This window comes from Bos grunniens, chromosome 1, assembly GCF_055505025.1.
Source record: "Bos grunniens cultivar Pamir isolate PY7600 chromosome 1, Bosgru_T2T1.0, whole genome shotgun sequence".
Taxonomy (NCBI): Eukaryota; Metazoa; Chordata; class Mammalia; order Artiodactyla; family Bovidae; genus Bos; species Bos grunniens.
Genome location: NC_141165.1, coordinates 12,980,978 through 13,000,357, shown reverse-complemented (window position 1 = coordinate 13,000,357; position 19,380 = coordinate 12,980,978). Strand labels below are relative to the sequence as shown.

The 19,380-nt window shown below is 45.2% G+C and overlaps 3 protein-coding genes across 11 annotated transcripts in view; 2 read left to right on the top strand and 1 right to left on the bottom strand.

Moving 5' to 3' along the window:
- TSPEAR (thrombospondin type laminin G domain and EAR repeats) overlaps positions 1-19,380 on the bottom strand; it is a 185,653-nt gene that overhangs the window by 121,343 nt on the left and 44,930 nt on the right. The window lies entirely within an intron of this gene.
- On the top strand, positions 5,450-6,031 carry LOC147378985 (keratin-associated protein 10-8). The gene has a single exon (XM_086331017.1). The coding sequence runs from the start codon at positions 5,450-5,452 to the stop codon at positions 6,029-6,031; it is 582 nt and encodes a 193-aa protein (XP_086187143.1).
- LOC147378984 (uncharacterized) lies at positions 14,665-15,659 on the top strand. Of its 9 annotated transcripts, none has more exons than XM_086328403.1 (3): positions 14,665-15,016; positions 15,122-15,246; positions 15,352-15,659. In XM_086328403.1, exons 1-3 carry the CDS (start codon positions 14,754-14,756, stop codon positions 15,657-15,659), a joined length of 696 nt encoding a protein of 231 aa, XP_086184529.1. In that variant the 5' UTR covers positions 14,665-14,753. The 9 variants fall into 9 exon arrangements, with proteins under 9 accessions (XP_086184529.1, XP_086184705.1, XP_086184623.1 ...); XM_086328579.1 differs by lacking the exon at positions 15,122-15,246 and having other exon boundaries at positions 14,665-15,095; positions 15,294-15,393; positions 15,484-15,659; XM_086328497.1 differs by having other exon boundaries at positions 14,665-15,095; positions 15,153-15,285; positions 15,484-15,659.

The window sequence follows — 19,380 nt, the reverse complement described above, 5'->3', positions numbered from 1 at the left end:
CCTCCCTACACTGTTGGTGGGAATGTAAATTGGTTCAGTCACTATGGATAACAGTATGGAGGTTCCCTGAAAAACTAAAAATTGAGTTACCATATGATACAGCAATCCATATGCAGAGAAAACTGCAATTTGGAGAGAAACATGCATCTCTATGCTCATAGCAGCACTGTTTACAATAGCCAAGACATGGAAGCACCTACATGTCCATTGATAGGTGAATGGATAAAGAAGATGTGATATATATAAAAAAGAATGAAAAAAATTCTTAAATGAGATAATGCCATTTGGAGCAACATGGACCTAATCATACACAATCAACATGGAGGTTATCATACTAACTGAAGTACATCCGGCAGAGAAAGAGAAATACTGTACAATATCACTGGTGCGTGAGATCTAAAATATTACACAAACGAACTTATTTGTGAAACTGAAACGAACTCACAGACACAGAGGACAGACTTTTGGCTGCCAAGGGCAGGTGGGATGAGGAATAACTTGGGAGTTGGGGATTAGGAGATACACACTACTATATATGAAATGAACAACAAGGACGTCCTGTACAGCACAGGGAACTATATCCAATATCCTGAAATAAACCATCATGGACAATAACATGAAAAAGAATACGTATATATGTATAGCTGAATCACTATGCTCCAATAAAAAGAACTATTCATTGAACCACACCATGGGGCTTTCCTGGTGCCTAGTGGTAAAGAATCTGCCTGCCAATGCAGGCGACATGGGTTCAACCCTTGATCCAGAAAGGTCCTACATGCCGCGGAGCAACTAAGTCTGTGTGCCGCAGCTACTGAAGCCTGCGCGCTCTAGAGCCCATGCTCCATGAGAAGAGAACCAATGCAGCGTGAAGCCCATGCACCCCAACTAGAAGGTAAGCCCTGCTCTCCACAATCGAGAGGGAAGAAAAGCCCGTGCAGCAACAAAGCACCATCATAGTCAAAAATAAATACATGAAAGTTTTCAAAAAAGAAAGACACCATGAACTCACACATCCATTGGAATGACTCATTAAAAAAAGACTGTGACACCCAGTGTCACAACAAAGTGGAGGGACCAGAATTCCCACACATCTGCTGTTTCGAAGATAAGGGTGTCCTCAACACACTGGGGGAAAGGGTCCATACTGCATATTCCAATTTACACGTAACTTCAGAAAAGACAAATGTAGTCTAGAGGGAGAGGAGAGCTATGGTTCAGGGTCAGGACGGGGTGGGACTGACTCTGAAGGAGCACGTGGGAACTCTGGGGATGATGGGAAGCTCTGGATCTTGCTGTGGTTGTGGTCTCATGGTGTCCATGTTTCCCAAAACTCAGCAAATGAAACTTTGAATAAGTCCATTTTGTAGTATGTAAATCATGCCTCTACGAAGTTGACTTCTTGAAAAGGACACCCTCAAGAAAATGAAAAGCACAGCCCTGGACCTGGACGAGCTGGATGTGGGTGACTGTCTTGTGGGGGGTGGGCTGCAGCCACTTGCTCCAGCTCTCGAGGGCTGACCGTGCATCGCTGTGCATTTGGTAACATCACACTGGTAGCCAAGCTGAGGGTGTCCACACCGTGGAAACTGACAAACACAACACGCCAGGGCTTTCTTGTTTTTGCTTTACAGCCAGACGGTTATTATATATTTACCAGCACAAAACTGCATAGATACAAAGATAACTCATATTCAGAATGTATAATAAATTTCTATAAATCAGTAAGAAATGCAATTAACCCTACTAAAAAATCAAATGACTTGAACAGACACCTCCCAAGAAAAGATATCTGAATGTTCAACTTTACTGCATCCAGGATGCAAGTTAATTCAACATTGTGTACTGAAATGGAGCTGGACCCTGTGGTCTTGACCCCCATGCCTTCAGCCTTCCTTTTGTCTACAGAAAACTTTAGCCAAAGAATAATTTTAATCAGAGAAGTGAGAAAACAAAAGCAAAGGAAAACAGTCCAGTAAAACTAAATAATAGTTTAGTCATTAAGCAAAGTCAAGGGCCTTCAGTTCCTTCTCAAGAGCAATATATTCTGAGTCATCTCCTGCGAACTGTCTTATAGATACTGAAACCCCCACTGGGTGGAAGAAGTTACCTACATTAGGACCAGACTGTAGCCATGACATAAGATGTCAAATTCTGAGAACTGGCTCCAAATAAATAGGAACAAACTGACCCTGGAACTGAATATTAACTGTACTTAGTCAAGATGATGCTGGTCAGACAACCAATGACCAATTTCCAGAGGACTGTCAGAGCTGACTGTGCTGTTTCTCCAGGTAACTTCTCCCTCCAGCAATAAAACCTCGTACCCTCTTATTGCTGGTGGGGGCCAAGGCGGTGCGGGGGAAAGGGAAGCCAGCCTTTGGACAGGAGTCTGCCCTCCCCTCACCTGCCAGCATCCAAAATAAAGCAAACGTTCCTTTCCTCCAACCCTCCCTCTATACTGGCTTTTGAGCAAGAGCTGGACCCCGCTTTCAGTAACAGTAACCCTGTATTTCCCATAAGGGATAAAAACACCTTTTAAAAAACTATAGAGCAACTGAAATTCATAAAACTCACTTGTGGGAAGTAACTCTGTAAAAAGTTGTTGGTCAGCACACGCTAAACTGCAGATATCCCTTTCATATGACCTAGCATTTCAACACTTGGGTATACACCAAAGAGAAATTAGTGAATATACCCAGCAAAAGCAAAATATATAAGAATTTTTATAGCAGCATCTTTCATCTTAGCCAAAATCTAGAAATAATCAAAATCTGCATCACCGGGAAAGAGAATATTAAGTGAAACACAGTGGGGTTTAATGCAATGGTTTTCATCACAGCAGAACAATGATCTATGACTCAGGCAGCCACATGGGTGCTTACTACTGATGTTTGTTGAGTAAAATAATGAACAAAAAAGTAGAGAGAACAGATGAAACCAGTCAATGGGAGGAGAAGGTGGAAATGTGACTCCTCCTGGGGGAAGTGAGTTAACTGAAAACAGCACAGGGGGACAACTAGAATTCCGGAAATGTTCTCCACCTTCAAAAAATATACTGCAGGAAAACTTCCCCAATCCAGAAGACCGTCCCAAGCTAAACTATCAGTCAAGTATAAGGGCAGAATAAGGCATTTTTAGATATGCTAGACTCAAAAATTAACCTGCCATTAACCCGTTTTTCAGAAAACCACTTGAGAGTGTGCTCCACCCAAATAAGGGCATGAACTCAGAAAGAAAAAAGACACAGCATCGGGGAAACAAGAGACCCATGATAGGAGAGATATGAAGGAAAATCTAAAGACAATAGTGAAGAGAGATCCTTGAATGATACCTGCACATCTGGCTGAGAGAAGAGCCAATGGATCAGTTTACTTCAGTCGCTCAGTCGTGTACAACTTTGCGACTCTGTGGAGTGCAACATACCAGGCTTCCCTGTCCATCACCAATTCCTGGAGCTTGCTCAAGCTCATGTGCATTGTGTCGGTGATGTCATCCAACCATCTCATCCTCTGTCATCCCCTTATCCTCCTGCCTTCAATCTTTCCCAGCATCAGGGTCTTTTCCAATGAGTCAGTTCTTCCCATCAGGTGGCCAAAGTATTGGAGTTTCAGCTTCAGCCTCAGTCCTCCCAATGAAGATTCAGGACTGATTTCCTTTAGGATTGACTGGTTTGACCTCCTTGCAGTCCAAGGGACTCTCAAGAGTCTTCTCCAACACCAAAGTTTAAAAGCATCAATTCTTTAGTGCTCAGCTTTCTTTACAGTCCAACTCTCACATCCATACATGACTACTGGAAAAACCATAGCTTTGACTAGATGGACCTTTGTTGGCAAAGCAATGTAATGTCTCTACTTTTTAACATGCTGTCTAGGTTTGTCATATATTGGCCAATAGACATAGACCCACAAATACAGAGGGCTCCAGAAGATGGATTTCCAAAAATAAATGAAGCCAATAGATTCCGTGTTATGTTGGAACCTCTTGAATGGGCTCGGGATGAATTAGTCAGAGAACCTGGGAATGGTTTATTGATAGGTACACAGAAGAATTAACACTTTCAAATTGAGGTGTTGGAGAAGACTCTTGAGAGGCCCTTGGGCTGCAAGATCAAACTAGTCAATCCTAAAGGAAATCAACCCTGAATATTCATTGGAAGGACTAATGCTGAAGCTGAAACACCAATACTTTGGCCACCTGATGTGAAGAGTTGACTCCTTGGAAAAGACCTTGATGACAGTAAAGACTGAGAGCAAAAAAAGGAAAAGGGGGTGGCAGAGGACGAGATGGTTGGATAGCATCACCAACTCAATGGACATGAATTTGAGCAAGCTCCAGGGGATGGTGAAGAACAGGGAAGCCTGGTGTGCTGAAGTCCATGGGGTTGCAAAGAGTCGGTCATGACTTGGCAACTGAACAACAACAACAGAAAGATAAGCAAATAAACACCAGAAGCAACTGTTAACCCTAAGAAATGAAAAACACAAGCGAAAACAAAACACATATAAATAAGGAAGTTAAATCTCGTTTCACTACACAGACTTGGCTATGGACAATGTTCAACTAAAATATTGACAATAATACAGATTTTGACCATGAGTTTAACCAAATAGTGGGATTTCACTGCCTTATGACTATGCAGATAGGGAATTTTCTTGGGGCTGATGGAAAACAAGAGAAAGGCTTCCTTCTACAATAGGAAATCAGATCATAACTAAACCTGAAAACTCAGACATAACATAATATGAATATAAGTAATTGTGAGATAAATAAAAGAACTAAAAACAGTGTTTCAGATGAGCACTGGAAAAGATGCATATAGGGATGAGCCATGGACACCCTGCCACCAGGTCTGCAGATGGAGAAGGTAAGAGGGCACCCTCCCACCAGGATACCTGTTGTTCAATACAAGAGGGTCTGCAACATGTGTGGAGCATCTGTAGGCACAAAACATCCTGGGACCAGAATACGTATCAAAGAGACACAAGCAAAGAGGTGGAGAGAGCAGTCAAGGCTCTACAGGCACCCAGAGAGTCTGCATCTCAATGCTTGCTTTTAAGACACAAAAACACCTCCAGTCATCAGAAGTCTCAAAGACAGTGTGATAAACATCTCACTGCTACTGCTGCTGCTAAGTTGCTTCAGTCGTGTCCGACTCTGTGCGACCCCATAGACGGCAGCCCACCAGGCTCCCCTGTCCCTGGGATTCTCCAGGCAAGAACACTGGAGTGGGTTGCCATTTCCTTCTCCAAAACATCTCACAGTAAATAAACTAATAACTTCATCTGGGAACATCCTCTGAGCAGTAACAAGGAAAAGGAAGGTCTGTTGAGCCTCAGGTGAGGCAGAGCATCCCAGGGAGGGATATAAAAGCCCCAGTGCCCAGAGCACCTCACTCACCCACCAATCACACCCCCAACTGGAACACCTCTCAGCACAAACCCCCAGCATGGCCGACACCTGCTGTTCCAGGACTTGTGTTGTTGCTGCATCCACCTTGTCTGTCTGCTCCAGTGACTTGAGCTGTGGCAACCAGGTCAGCTCACCCAGTGCCTGCATCGGCTCCTCCTGGCAAGTGGACGGTTGCCAGGAGACCTGCTGCGAGCCCACCTGCTGTGCCCCCAGCTGCTGTGCCCCGGCCCCGCGCCTGACCCTCATCTGTGCTCCAGTGAACTGCGAGTCCAGCCCCTGCTGCCAACCAGCCTGCAGCAGCTCCTCTCCCTGCCAGCAGGCCTGCTGTGTACCTGTCTGCTGCAGGCCCGTCTGTTGCACCCCTGTCTGCTGCAGGCCCATCTGCTGCAGGCCTGTCTGCTGCACACCTGTCTGCTGCAGGCCCGTGTGCTGTGAGGCCTCCCCCTGCTCAGCCCCCTCATCCTGCTGCAGACCCTCCTCCTCCGTGTCCCTCCTCTGCCGTCCCGTGTGCCGCCCCACTTGCTGCGTGCCCACGTTCTTCTGTCAGCCCAGCTGCTGCCGCCCAGCCTCCTCCGTGTCCCTCCTCTGCCAACCTTCATGCTCCAGCTCAGCCTGCTGAGTCCCCACCTGGGTCTCGGAGCCCTGCTGCTGACCTGACGTGTCCCCTTGGAGCCAGCAGGTTCCAGGGATCCTGCCCTCCATCAGACACACTTGAGCTCCCTGACCCCCCTGGCTTGCTCGGCCTATCCTCCCCAAGTCTGGCTCAGCACACGGAAAAGACCAGACCCTACCACACCCCAGCCCTGGCCAAGCTCTGGGGGCCTGACCTGCTCAGGGAACTCCTCTCCTAACCTTGGCCCATGAGTGCCCTGGCTGCTTCCTTGATCCCTGGTCATCCTGGGCCATGCTGACCCTGGTCCTGCCCTGAGCAGTGTCGCTTTGCATCTCTGAGCACCAATAAAATTTCTGCTCCCCTCACTGGGTCTCCATGCTGACACCTGGGGCAGGAAGGGTGGGTGTGAGGCCTAGCCCTCCTTTACATCATCAGATCTGGGGAAACTGAGGGGCTTCTGAACCTGACACTTGTCCACCTTGTGCCGCTGTTCTGCTGTCCAGGCATCACCCTAGCCCTGTTGTGCTCCTGAAGCTTTGCTCTTGGGCAAGTCCTGTGGGCACCACCTGGGCTCAGATGAAAGACCCCCCACAACCTCCCTGTGGTAGAAGCAGCCTCTCCAGTCCCAGGGACCACCAGGACCCAGAAGTGCTGGGAGGGGGACACAGGGTGTCTGTGGCAATTGGCTGGCCCAGCATCCTAAGAGGGTGGGTGTCCTGGACTCACTCACAGACACTGGGAGGCACCAGACTCCAGCATGTACCAGTTGCTGGGAAGCCAAAAGTAGACAAACTGCAGCCTCTGGAGCACCCCCTCCCCAGTGCCTGCCAGGCTGGGCTGGTGGAGAGCTGATGGGAAAGGCTAGACCTCAGGCGGTGAGGATGGACAAAGCCCTGAACAGTGTGAGCACCTGTCTGATCATGGGCAGGAGACACACGGGAACACACGTGTCCAATGGAGCCATATTTGGTGTCACACACGACCAAGCATCGGAGAACAGACTCCTGGAGTTGAAGTCCTGAGCAGAGGTGCAGGCAGTGACATGACAATCACCTCGTTGTCCACAGGGGTTCTAGGTCTTTACTCCTTAACAACAATGTAGATTCACAGCACAGGGGCACACGCTTTTCTATCTTTGCCAACCTGATAAAGAAAAACTTATGTGGGAGGGAGGTTCAAGAGGGAGGGGACATATGTATACCTATGGCCGATTCATGTTCATGTATGGAAGAAACCAATACAATACTGTAAAGCAATTACTCTTCAATTAAAAATTTAAACAAAGATTTAGGCAAGTAGTATTTTGAGAATAAAGAGCATGGAACATGTATGTAGTTAAATGTAAAAATGAAAAGAAAACAAAAACCTTATCATGGTCTCTTTTGCCTGAACACAGAGCATCCCAAAGTGTGGGTCCACCATTATTGGTTTATTAGCACTAGGTGGACACACACTTAGAGTCTCCCTGTGTGTGCTCACTCAGTCGTGTCTGACTCTTTGCGACCCCATGGACTGCAACCCACCAGACTCCTCTGTCCATGAAATTTTCCAGGCAAGAATACTGGACTGGGTTGCCATTTCCTACTCCAGGGGATCTTCCCAACCCAGGGACCAAACCTACATATCTCGTGTGTCCTGCATTGGCAGGTGGATTCTTTACCACCCGGGAAGCCTCAAAGTCTCCCTCAGTTCAGTTCAGTCGCTCAGTCGTGTCCGACTCTTTTCGACCCCATGAACCGCAGCACGCCAGGTCTCCCTGTCCATCACCAGCTCCCGGAGTCCACTCAGACTCACGTCCATCGAGTCGGTGATGCCATCCAGCCATCTCATCTTCTGTCATCCCCTTCTCCTCCTGCCCCCAATCCCTCCCAGCATCAGGGTCTTTTCTAGTGAGTCAGCTCTTCTCATCAGGTGGCCAAAGTACTGGAGTTTCAGCTTTAGCATCATTCCTTCCAAAGAAATCCCAGGGCTGATCTCCTTCAGAATGGACTGGTTGGATCTCCTTGCAGTCCCAGGGACTCTCAAGAGTCTTCTCCAACACCACAGTTCAAAAGCATCAATTCTTCGGCACTCAGCTTTCTTCTCACATCCATACATGACCACTGGAAAAACCATAGCCTTGACTAGACGGACCTTAGTTGGCAAAGTCATGTCTCTGCTTTTGAATATGCTATCTAGGGTGGTCATAACTTTCCTTCCAAGGAGTAAGCGTCTTTTCTGACTATTACAAACATCACCACTAGCAGAGGCCTCAGCATGTACCTATGGCAATAGTGCACATGGTGCTTAAATTCCCAGACATGGGATCGCCCCACCAAAGTGTCTGCCAATTTTAGATTCTGGATGATATTGCCAAATACCCTAAAAGGGACTTTTCAAAATTGTGCCCGCTAAGAGTGATGTCAGGAAAGACAGGGACTAGAGAACTCTAAGGGCTCACTCCCCACAGAAACACCGAAGAAACTGGCAAAACTCTCAGAATCAGCCACATCTGAGCTCTGGAAATGGTAAAAGTTTTACAACAACCAGGAAAAGGCTCCACCAAGGAAAAGGCAACTGAGGCAGGTAGGAGAGCTCGGTGGCACTTTAGCAGAGCCTCACCCCCCCCCCACCACCAGCACTCCACTTCCCCACCCCTGTCCCCCAGCTCAGCAGCAGTCTTGAAGACAACAGCCTGTGTGCTGGTGAGGTTCCTGGTGCTGAAGGGAGCAAGCAGACCTAATTCCGAAAGAACTGTGGTTGTTGTACCTGTTGGTGGCTTCTGGAAGGACTCACACTAAGAACCTGCCTTCATTTCTCGTAACTCAGAACTCTCTGGAGGCAGAAAGGTGACTGCATGAACAGTGTTTGTCAAATCAACTGGCTGCTATGCCAGGGGGAAAACATCAGTTGTGACACACAAGATACCCCAAAGAGCCTAAGACAAAGATTTGTGAAGTGAGATGCTTTGCAGAACAGGACTTTCAGATCTACCACAGCCTCCTGAGGGCAAGAAGAGTCTGAGCATACTCATGAGGAGACACCAGCTCAGACAGCACCCAAGAAGGCCCTTTGCACTCACCTCTGGCCCCACCTCCAGGTCTGACCAAGCAGGAAGTGGAAGTGAAGGTAGAGTTGTAAACTGCCCAGCTGAGGTCTGAAAGCATGCCCTGACTCACAAACAGAGTACAAATACAAAGACTGGAAAAAATATTTCCGGCTCCAATGTTTAAGGAAATTTCTGTCAAACCACTACCTGACCACTAAGCTAATGGAACATGAGAAAGAGTAGTCATTCCAAAACAAGTTCAGAAGAGTCATCAAACAAAACAACAACAGTAAGTCACAACAACCGACAACCACAAACTACAGGAGGAAAACCTGATGTTCAGAGTTATTGCATTATCATATTCAAGATCCCCCATTTCCATCAAAAGTTGTGCAGTAAGTAAAGAAAAAGTATGGCTCATTGACACTCCAAAAAAAAAGCAATTAGTAGAAAATGTCACTGAAGAGCCCAGGAATTGAAATTACTAGACAAAGTCTTAAATCAACTCTTAATGTACCCAAGTAGTTCAAGGAAACTGTGAACAAAGGTTAAGTCTCATGAAACAGAACAGCAATAGAGAGACAGAAATTTAATTTTTTTTAAAGTACCAAAAAGAATTTCTAGAGTTGAAATGTATAAAAACTGAAATAAAGATTTCACTGAAGGGGCTCAATAGCACATTTGAGGAGGCAGAAGAATTAGTAAATGTGCAAATAAATCAGGTGAAAAGACTCCAGCTTGAGGGGTAGATGGGAAAAAAGAATGAAGAGAACTCAAGAGACCTGAGGGACGGCATCAAGTGCACCAGCATACACTTAACAGGAAGGTCCAGGAAGAGAGAAGAGAAAGGAGCAGAAAAAATTATTTGAAGAAATAATGGCCAAAAACTCCCCAAATTTGAGGAAACATGCGAATCTACATGTCCAAGAAGCTCCATGATCTCCAGGTAGACTAAACTCAAAGAATTACACACTGAAACATGTTCCAGTTAAATTATCCAAAGACAATGATAGGATCTTACAAGCAGCAAGAAGAGAATTAACACCCAATTTATTATGAGAAACTGTGAGACTAGAGGCAGAGGGATGACTTTTAAAGTGCTGAAAGAAAAAACTGTCAACCATGAAGTCTACATCCAGCAAAATTACCCCTCAAAAATGAGACAGAAATTAAGACATTTCCAGGTAAATAAAAACCGAAAGAGTCCATAGTTATTAGACATGCCCTACAAGATATGACAATTCAGACTGAGATAAAAGGGCACCAAACACGAACTTGAAACAATATGAGGAAATAAAGAACCTTAGGAAAATTGTCAGTTTTGGTAGTTTGTGTTTATGAGATTTTCCATTTTTCTAGGTGATCTAATTTTTTATGAATAGTTGTTCATAGTGCTCCTGTATAATCCTTTTTGTTTATGAAATGTCAGTAGTGATGTCCCCATTTTTATATCTGACTGTAGTAATTTGAGACTTTTCCTTTTTTCTTAGTCAGTCTAACTAAACGTTTGTTGATCGCGCTGCTCTTTTCAAAGAACTAACTTTTAGATTCATTGACTATCTATATTTTTCTAAGTTTCTGTTTCTTTCATCTGAGTTCTAATCTTTATTTCCTTCCTTCTGCTAGCTATGGGTTTAGTTTGTTCTTCTTCTTCTAATTCCTTGAAGAGTAAAGCTAGATTCTTAATTTGAGATTTTTCTTCTTTTTTAATGCAATTGTTAGCAGGTATAAATTTTCCCCTCAGCATTGTTTTTGCTGTATCCTGTAAGTACTGGCTTGCTGTGTTTTCATTTACATTCACCTGAAAAGTATTTGCTAACTTACCTTTTGATTCTTTTTTAAACCATTGGTTGTTTAAGACCGTACTGTTTTTATTTCCATTTATTTGTGAATTTTCCAGTTTTCCCTTTGTTAATTGATTCCTAGTTTCTTTCCACTGTGGTCAGAGAAGATATTCTGTATGATTTCAATCTTTTAAAATGTATTGAGATTTGTCTTATGGCTTAACACAGGGTCTAATGTGGAGAATGCCCCATGTGCACTTGAAAACCAACAGGTAACCTAGTGTTGAGTGTTCTGTATGAATGCTTGTCTGGCTGGTTTACAGTGTCCTTCAAGGCCTCTATTTCATTACCAAACTTTGATCTAGTTGTTCTGTTTCATTGTTTAGTAATGGAAATAACATTAATTATTTTTTAAAAAATGCTAATTCTCTCCTCATTCTGTCTATTTTCACTTTACATAGTTTAAGTCTATTGCTAGGACCATATAGGCTTATAATTATTATATCTTCTTGACATAGTAACATTTTTATCAATATTTAATTTCCTTATTTGCCCCCTACTACAATTTTTGACTCAAAGTTCATTTTGTCTAATTGTATTATTGCTATCCATCTCTCTCTTGGTTATTATTTTCATGAAATTTTCCCCATCCTTTCACTTTCAGTCTATTTGTATCTTTGGCTCTAAAGTGAGTGAACTGACTCAAAAAGAAATAGGCAAGACATAAATCGAGTGACAAGATTAAATCAGTAATCGAAAACCTCACCAAAAAGGAAAGCCCAGGACCAGCTCAAAGCTGAATTCTACTAAACATTTATAGAACAATCGCTACCAATCTTTCTCAACTCTTTCCAAAACAGAAGATACGGGAACACTTTCTAACCACTTTCTAACTGATTCTATGAGGTCAGCACCATCCTGATGTCAAACTCACATAAAGACTAAGAAAAGGAAAAAAGAAAACTACAGACTGAACTTCCTTATTGATACAGATTTTTTAAATCCTCAGCAAAATACAATCAGACAAAATCCAGCAGCATATTAAAAGGATATATACCACGTTGTGGATATACACCACAACCAAGTGGGATTTATCCAAAGAATGCGAGAGTGATTCACCATGTGAAAACCAGTCATGTAATGCACCACATTAATAAAATAAAGGGGGGGACCCCACATGATCATCTCAATTGATACAGGAAAAGAATTTGAAAAAAGACAACACTCTTTCAAGATAGAAACACTCAGAAAACTAAGAGTACAGAGAATTTCCTCAACTGTATAACAGAGGTCATTTTGAAAAACCCACAGTCATCAACATGCTCAATGGTAAAATACTGAAAACTTCTCCCTACAATAAGGAAAAAGACAATGATGTCCACTTTCACCACTTCTAGTCAGTGTTGTCCTGGAAGTTCTAGTCAGAGAAATTAGGCAAGAAAAAGAAATAAAAGATACACAAATTAGAAAGAAAGAAATAAAACTTAGCACAGAGCTACAGTCTTCTAAATACTGGTACTGACACAAGGATAGACATAATAGATCAATGGAGTAAAAAAACATACACCTATGGTCTGCTGATTTTTAACAAGAGTATGAAGACCATTCAATGGGGAAAGAATAGTCTCTTCAATAAATGGTGCTGGGACAACTAATAGTTACAAGCAAAAGAATGAAGTTTAATCCTATCATACACCATATACAAAAAATAACTCAAAGTGCCTCCAAGATCTAATTATGAGAGCTAAAACTACAACTTTTAGAAGAAAACATAAAGATAAATCTGCATGACCTTAGATTTGGCAACAGTTTCTTAGATATGACACCAAAAGCACAAGCAACAAATAAAAAAAAAATAAATTCAACTTCATCAAAATTAAAAAGTTGTGTATATTGATGGATACCATCAAGAAAGTGAAAAGGCAGCCCACAGAATGGAAGAAAATATTTGCAAATCATAATTCTGATAAGGGTCTAACATTCAGAAAACATAAAGAACTACAACTCAACAACAAAAAGACAATCTAATTTAAAATGGTTCCTGGGTTTAAAATCCCCTGGAAAAGGAAATGGCAACCCACTCCAGTACTTTGGCCTGAAAAATTCCATGGACAGAGGAGCCTGGTGGGCTACAGTCCATGGGATCACAAAGAGTCAGACACGACTGAGCGACTTCACTTTCTTTTCTTTCTTTCTTTCAAAGCACTTTAATAGACATCTCTCCAAATAAGATATATGTTGCACCTGAGTGAAAAACTGCCAGGCAGTACCTCTAAATGTTAAACACAGAGCCACCATATGACGCAGAAATTTCACTCCTAGGTATACATCCAAGAAATTAAAAAGCAGTGTTCAAACAAAAACTTATACAAAATGTTCAAAGCAGCATTAGTCACATTAACCAAAAGGTGGAAATGACCAAAATCTCCATCAACTGATGAATGGATAAATAAAATGTGGTCTATCCATATAATGGAATATTATCCCTAAAAGAAATTAAGCACCAACACATGCTACAATGTGGATGAACCTTGAAAACATGCTGAGTGAAAAAAGTCAACACAAAAGGTACATATTGTATGATTCCACTTACGTGAAATGTGCAGAATAGGCAAAGTTGTAGAGACAGAAAGCAGATTAGTGATTAACAGGGGCTGGAAGGGACTGCTTAATAATGCAGGATATCCTTTTGGAGTGATGGAAAATGTTCTAGAACTGGGTGGTGGTCATGGCTGCACATGTGACTGTATTAAACGTCACTGAATTGTACACTTCAAAATGGAGTAAATAATAAATTTCATATTATGTGAAAAAAAGCATGCCTAAGAGTGAGCCCCCATGCACAGCAGCCCTGGAAATGATCAGCTTTGTAAATCTTGGTTCATCTTAAAGGTGGGACATTTATGTTTTAATTTGGGAAACTTTCATTATTGATATCAAGTAGTTTTTCATATGATTATTGAAAACAAATGTTTTTAATTTTGTTCGATTATTTTATCTTATATTGTTTTAGTTTAGTCACTTTAAAATTTTCATATTAACTTTTCACCTATCATGCAAATTGCAAGTATTTTCTGGCAGTTCAATATTCTTGATTTGTACACAAAAAAGATTCCCTTTGGATTTTTATTGAAATTGTGACAGATTGTTCTCCAGCTTCTCCACACCACCTTCACCCACGCCTGTCTCAGGATTAAATCCTGATCCAAGACCTGCCTCTCAGGACAACTGACCATGGGCTCTGGGGGACGTGGTTTAGCACTCAAAGTTCAGTCCTTGGATCTGGTCACTCTAATGCACCAGGGAGCCCCAGCATCACGGGAACAGTCCATCTCCTACTTAGGGGAGGGAAGATCCTCTCCTGTTCTCAGGCACCATCCTCCTTACTGACATGGGGACCACAGAAGTTCACAGAGCCCGCCAGTAAGGCCCTGCCCTCTCCTGTTGTCTTTTCCCCAAAACGGATACCTCTGTCCTCTTCTCCCCAGTCACAGGCCAGGCCAGCTAAGCCAGGTGAGGCCCTACACACACAGACTGGCCCACTCAGTGCACGTCCTCATGGACCTGGAGCTGTCACAAGGTGCCCATGCATATGACCTGCCTGGGAGAGGCCAAGGGGTCAGCCATGGGAAGCCTGCATGTTTCCTCCAGGTGTCCTGTAGAGCCAGTCTCAGGCCAGAATCTGGCACCCTGCCAGCAGTGACCCCAAGTTTTATGAGCTGAGCAAGGACATCTCATGACAGTGGAGCTGACCCAAGTGAGAGTCCTCATAGGGCACCATACCAACCAGGAAGAGAGGCGTGGAAGCCTCTGTTGGGACAACACACACACCCAGGAGGGGTATATAAGCCAGGAGTCTGAGCACCTCACACACACACATACTCACTCACACACACATACCTCCTCCAGCTCCACCATGGCCTTCTCTAACCTGTCTGCTTGCTCCAGCGACCTGAGCTACAGCAGCCGGATCTGCCTGCCTGGGTCCTGTGACTCCTGCACCGGCTCCTCCTGGCAGGTGGACGACTGTCCAGAGAGCTGCTGCGAGCCCCCCTGCTGTGCCCCCAGCTGCTGTGCTCCAGCCCCCCGCGTAACCCTCCTCTGCGCCCCAGTGAGCTGCGACTCCAGCCCCTGCTGCCAGCCAGGCTGCAGCAGCTCTTGCCCAGCCTTGTGCTGCCAGCAGTCTAGCTGCCAGCCCTCCTGCTGCACCTCCACCCCCTGCCAGCAGGCCTGCTGTGAGCCCGTCTGCTGCAAGCCTGTCTGCTGCAAGCCTGTCTGCTGCAGGCCTGTCTGCTGTGAGCCCTTCTGCTGCAAGCCTGTCTGCTGCACACCTGTCTGTTGCACACCTGTCTGCTGCAGGCCTGTCTGCTGTGAGGCCTCCCCCTGCTCAACCTCCTCATGTTGCCAGCAGTCTAGCTGCCAGCCCTCCTGCTGCACCTCCTCCCCCTGCCAGCAGGCCTGCTGTGAGCCCGTCTGCTGCACCCCTGTCTGCTGCAGGCCAGTGTGCTGTGAGGCCTCCCCCTGCTCAGCCCCCTCATCCTGCTGCAGACCCTCCTGCTCCTCTGTGTCCCTCCTCTGCCGTCCTGTGTGCCGCCCCACCTGCTGTGTGCCCACCTCCTCCTGCCAGTCCAGCTGCTACTGCCCAGCCTCCTCCGTGTCCCTCCTCTGCCGCCCCGTGTGCCGCCCTGCCTGCTGTGTGCACACCTCCTCCTGCCAGCCCAGCTGCTGCCGCCCGGCCTCCTCCGTGTCCCTGCTCTGCCGGTCCGCATGCTCCCGCCCAGCCTGCTGCGTCCCTGCCTCGGCCCCGGAGCCCTGCTGCTGACTTGGCCCGTCAGGGCCCTCCAGGCTCCAGGGTCCCTCAACAGAGAGGCTCAGCTCAGAGCTATCAGCCCTTAACCTCCCCCAGGACTTTAACCCCAGAAAGGACACCCACAGGCCGTCTCCTCTGTGTCACCAGGAATGACAGGGACTCCTCATCCTCCAGGGTCTTCTCAGCAGTTGCTGCCAAGGTCATCCTAGAGCCTAAACCCAGGCTGAGTCATCACAGCGGGTCCGGTTCTCTGGGCCCCGCCCCTCCTCCAGGCCCCGCCCCTCCTCCAGGCCCCGCCCCTCCTCCAGGCCCCGCCCCCTTGGCTCCCAGACTCTCCTCCGCAGGACCTGCCAGCGTAGCCTGATAAACTCGGCTTCTTCACTCTACATGGTTCCTCATCCCATGTCCTCTCCTGATGTGAGTGTGGTGGTGGCAGGGGCTCCGGGGAGGGGCACACACCGCCCTCAGAACTCCAAACAGAACCTCCCATGACCCTTCCTGGGAGAAGAGAACCAGGAAGGCTCTGGACTTGGGACCTGGCAAAACAGGGCACAGCCACCCTGTGCTTCAGGCCGAGGCTGCGCTGTCCAGGCCTCCCCCACAAAGCCAAGGGGTGGCCGTGCACCCCGAGGTCAATCAAGAGACCTTGGAGGCCTGCGGCTCTGCAACCCAGCCACATTCTGCCTTTCTTCCGTGGCACTTGCAGCCCTCCCTCCCCGGTGAGGTCCCAAGGACAGTGAATAGTGTTTCCTCAGCTCTGAATGCTGCTTATCAAAGGCGCACTGTGTCCATCCTGAAGGCTCCACGCAGATCCCCTCACAAGAACCCACCATGGGGTCCCAGCTGCCACTGTTGCTTTGACCCCAGCATCCATGCCAGGCTGCTCCCAGCACACGATTGGGACAGCAGGACAGAAGCCTCGTGCTCCAACTATACAACCACCTGCTGAGGCATTCTCAGAGCTGTGTGGAGGGCCAAGGTGCTGCCCACCAGGCCCTCCTTCCTTCCTGCTCCCCACGCAGGGGAGTCTGGTCAACCTGGGCATGTCAAAGCCCTTCCCCATTCTGCTCCCCCTCTTACTCTTCCCCCAAAATAAACTTCTAGCGAGTCTATCACATGCTGGCATTGGCTTCTTGGAGAACCCCAAATGACTCCTGCAGCCTCATTTCAGTGCAGAAAGAGGGGAGGGAGGGAGGGAGACAAGAGGAGGGGGAGGGAGGGATGGAGGAATGAGTGATTAAGCTATGGCCCAACACCAGAGCTGCACCTTACATGAAAAATTCACACCCTCAGCATGCATGTGTGCTCAGTCACTTCAGTCATGTCCAACTCTTTGCAACCCCATAGACTGTGGCCTGCCAGGCTCCTCTGTCCATGGGATTCTCCAGGCAAGAATACTGGAGCAGGTTGCCATGCCCTCCCTTCAGGGAATGTTTCTGACCCAGGGATCGAACCCATGTCTTCTGTGTCTCCTGCATTGCAGATGAAGTCTTTACCACTGAGTCACCACTGAAGCCCCACACCAGTCTCTGTTTGCCTTTAAATTACTTCAATCTATTCTGAGGAATTTTGGCAAAATTTTCACCTCAATTTGCATGTATCTCAGTCTAAATCCATAACGAATTCATCTACTCATTTCTTGTGGACATCACCTTTTCCTGGCTCCTGGAAAGATCTTAGTGCACTAAGATACAAAAGAAAGACTTGTGCTAATAAGCCAACAAAGGAAATAATATGAAATCATAAACAGAATCAATTAATCCAAAAATAAAGCATAAAATGAGGAAAAGGGGAGGAAGAGTATGGGACAAATAGCATTATCACACTAAACATAGGTTGTCTGCATGCTCCAATTAAGATGGAGACTGGTTGACTGAGGTTGACCTAACTTTATGCTGACTATGAGAAATGCACTTTAAATACAAAATGAAAATGGGTTAAAAGTAAAAAGTTGGAAAGAGGTATATCATGTTGCTGCTGCTGCTGCTGCTAAGTCGCTTCAGTCGTGTCCGACTCTTTGCGACCCCATAGATGGCAGCCCACCAGGCTCCCCCGTACCTGGGATTCTCCAGGCAAGAATACTGGAGTGGGTTGCCATTTCCTTCTCCAATGCATGAAAGTGAAAAGTGACAGTGAAGTCGCTCAGTCATATCCAACTCCTAGCGACCCCATGGATTGCAGCCTACCAGGCTCCTCCGTCCATGGGATTTTCTGTGCAAGAGTACTGGAGAATCAAAAGAAAGCTGGGGCAGTTTTATCAATACCATAAAGTATAGTTTCCAGATCAAAGACTATTGCCAGGGATGGAGTGGATCCTTTCATAAAGATAAAATAGTCACTCAATCCTAAATATTGATGCACCTAATAGTAGACCTTCAAAATGTATGAAGCAAATACTGATTGACCCGCAATGAGAAACAGACAAATCTACTCTTACAGCTTGAGATTTCAATAATCCTCTCTCAATAACTTATAAAACATGGAGACAGAAGGTCAGGAAGGATATAGACTATTGAGTGGCTCAGTGGTGAAGAATCTGCCTGCAATGCAGGAGACACAGGTAGACATGGGTTCAATCCCTGGGTCAGGAAGATCCCCTGGAGAAAGAAATGGCAAAACACTCTAATATTCTTGCCTGGGAAATCCCATGGACAGAGGAGACTGGTGGTCTACAGTCCATGGGATTGCAGGGAGTCAGACATGACTTAGTGACTGAACATGAACGTATTAACCAGTGAACTATTTGACACTGAAAAAACACTCCACCCCCAGACAAAAACCTTTCATTTTCAATCAAAGCAAAACATGTATCAAGAAAATTCACATTTGTTAAGATAGACCATATGGGGGCTATAAAGCCAGTCTCTGTAAATCTGAAAAGATTTGAATCACAAAACAGGTATTTTCTGACCACATTGGGATTAAATTAGAAACCCAGGGACAGAAAGATCTTGTAAAATCCCCAACTACTTAGAAATGAAATAGACTTCTAAATAAAATATAAATCAGGAAATGAAGAAAAAAGGAAATCAGGAAATATTTTGATGTGTATAAAAGTGAAAATACAACATATCAAAATTCGTGGGATGTTGCTAAAGTGATGCAGAGTGGGACATTTGTAGCACTGAATGTCCTTGTTAGAGAAGAAGAAAATTCTCAAATAAATGACCTCAGCTTCCACCTTAAGAAACTAGAAGGCAAATTAAATTCAGAAGAGAAAAACAAAACCAAAGATCAGAGTAGAAAATCAATGGAATGGAAAACAGAAAAATAAAAGAGAAAATCAAATAAGCCAAAAGCTTTTTCCTTGTGAAAATGGATAAAATTGAATAATCTTTATCTATACTGACTAGCAAGCCAAACAGAGAAGATACTAATCACTAATATCAAGAATGAGAGATGTGACATCACCAGAGCTCCTACAGACATTGGAAGTATAATAAGGGAACATTATGAGTCACTTTATGCCCACAAATTTGACAAACTAAGTGAAGCAGATTAATTCCTTAGAAGACACAAACTATCAAAAATCACTCAGGAAGAAATATATAAACTGAATAGCCCTATATCAATCAGAGAAATTGGATTCATAGTTTAAAACCTTTCCATAACCCACCTGCCCATTGATAGGTGAATGGTTAGCAAATAAATGGTTAGAAAAATATATACCTTGGAGTCTTACTCTGCAGTAAAAAGGAGCAAATTATTGACACCACAGCCTGAGTGGATCTCA

Coding starts and splice junctions, on each gene's coding strand:
- LOC147378985 (XM_086331017.1), top strand. CDS start 5,450: ATGGCCGACACCTGCTGTTCCAGGACTTGTGTTGTTGCTGCATCCACC.
- LOC147378984 (XM_086328123.1), top strand. CDS start 14,754: ATGGCCTTCTCTAACCTGTCTGCTTGCTCCAGCGACCTGAGCTACAGC. Junction 15,137..15,196: donor TGCAGGCCTGTCTGCTGTGA/GCCCTTCTGCTG, acceptor TGTCTGCTGCAG/GCCTGTCTGCTGTGAGGCCT.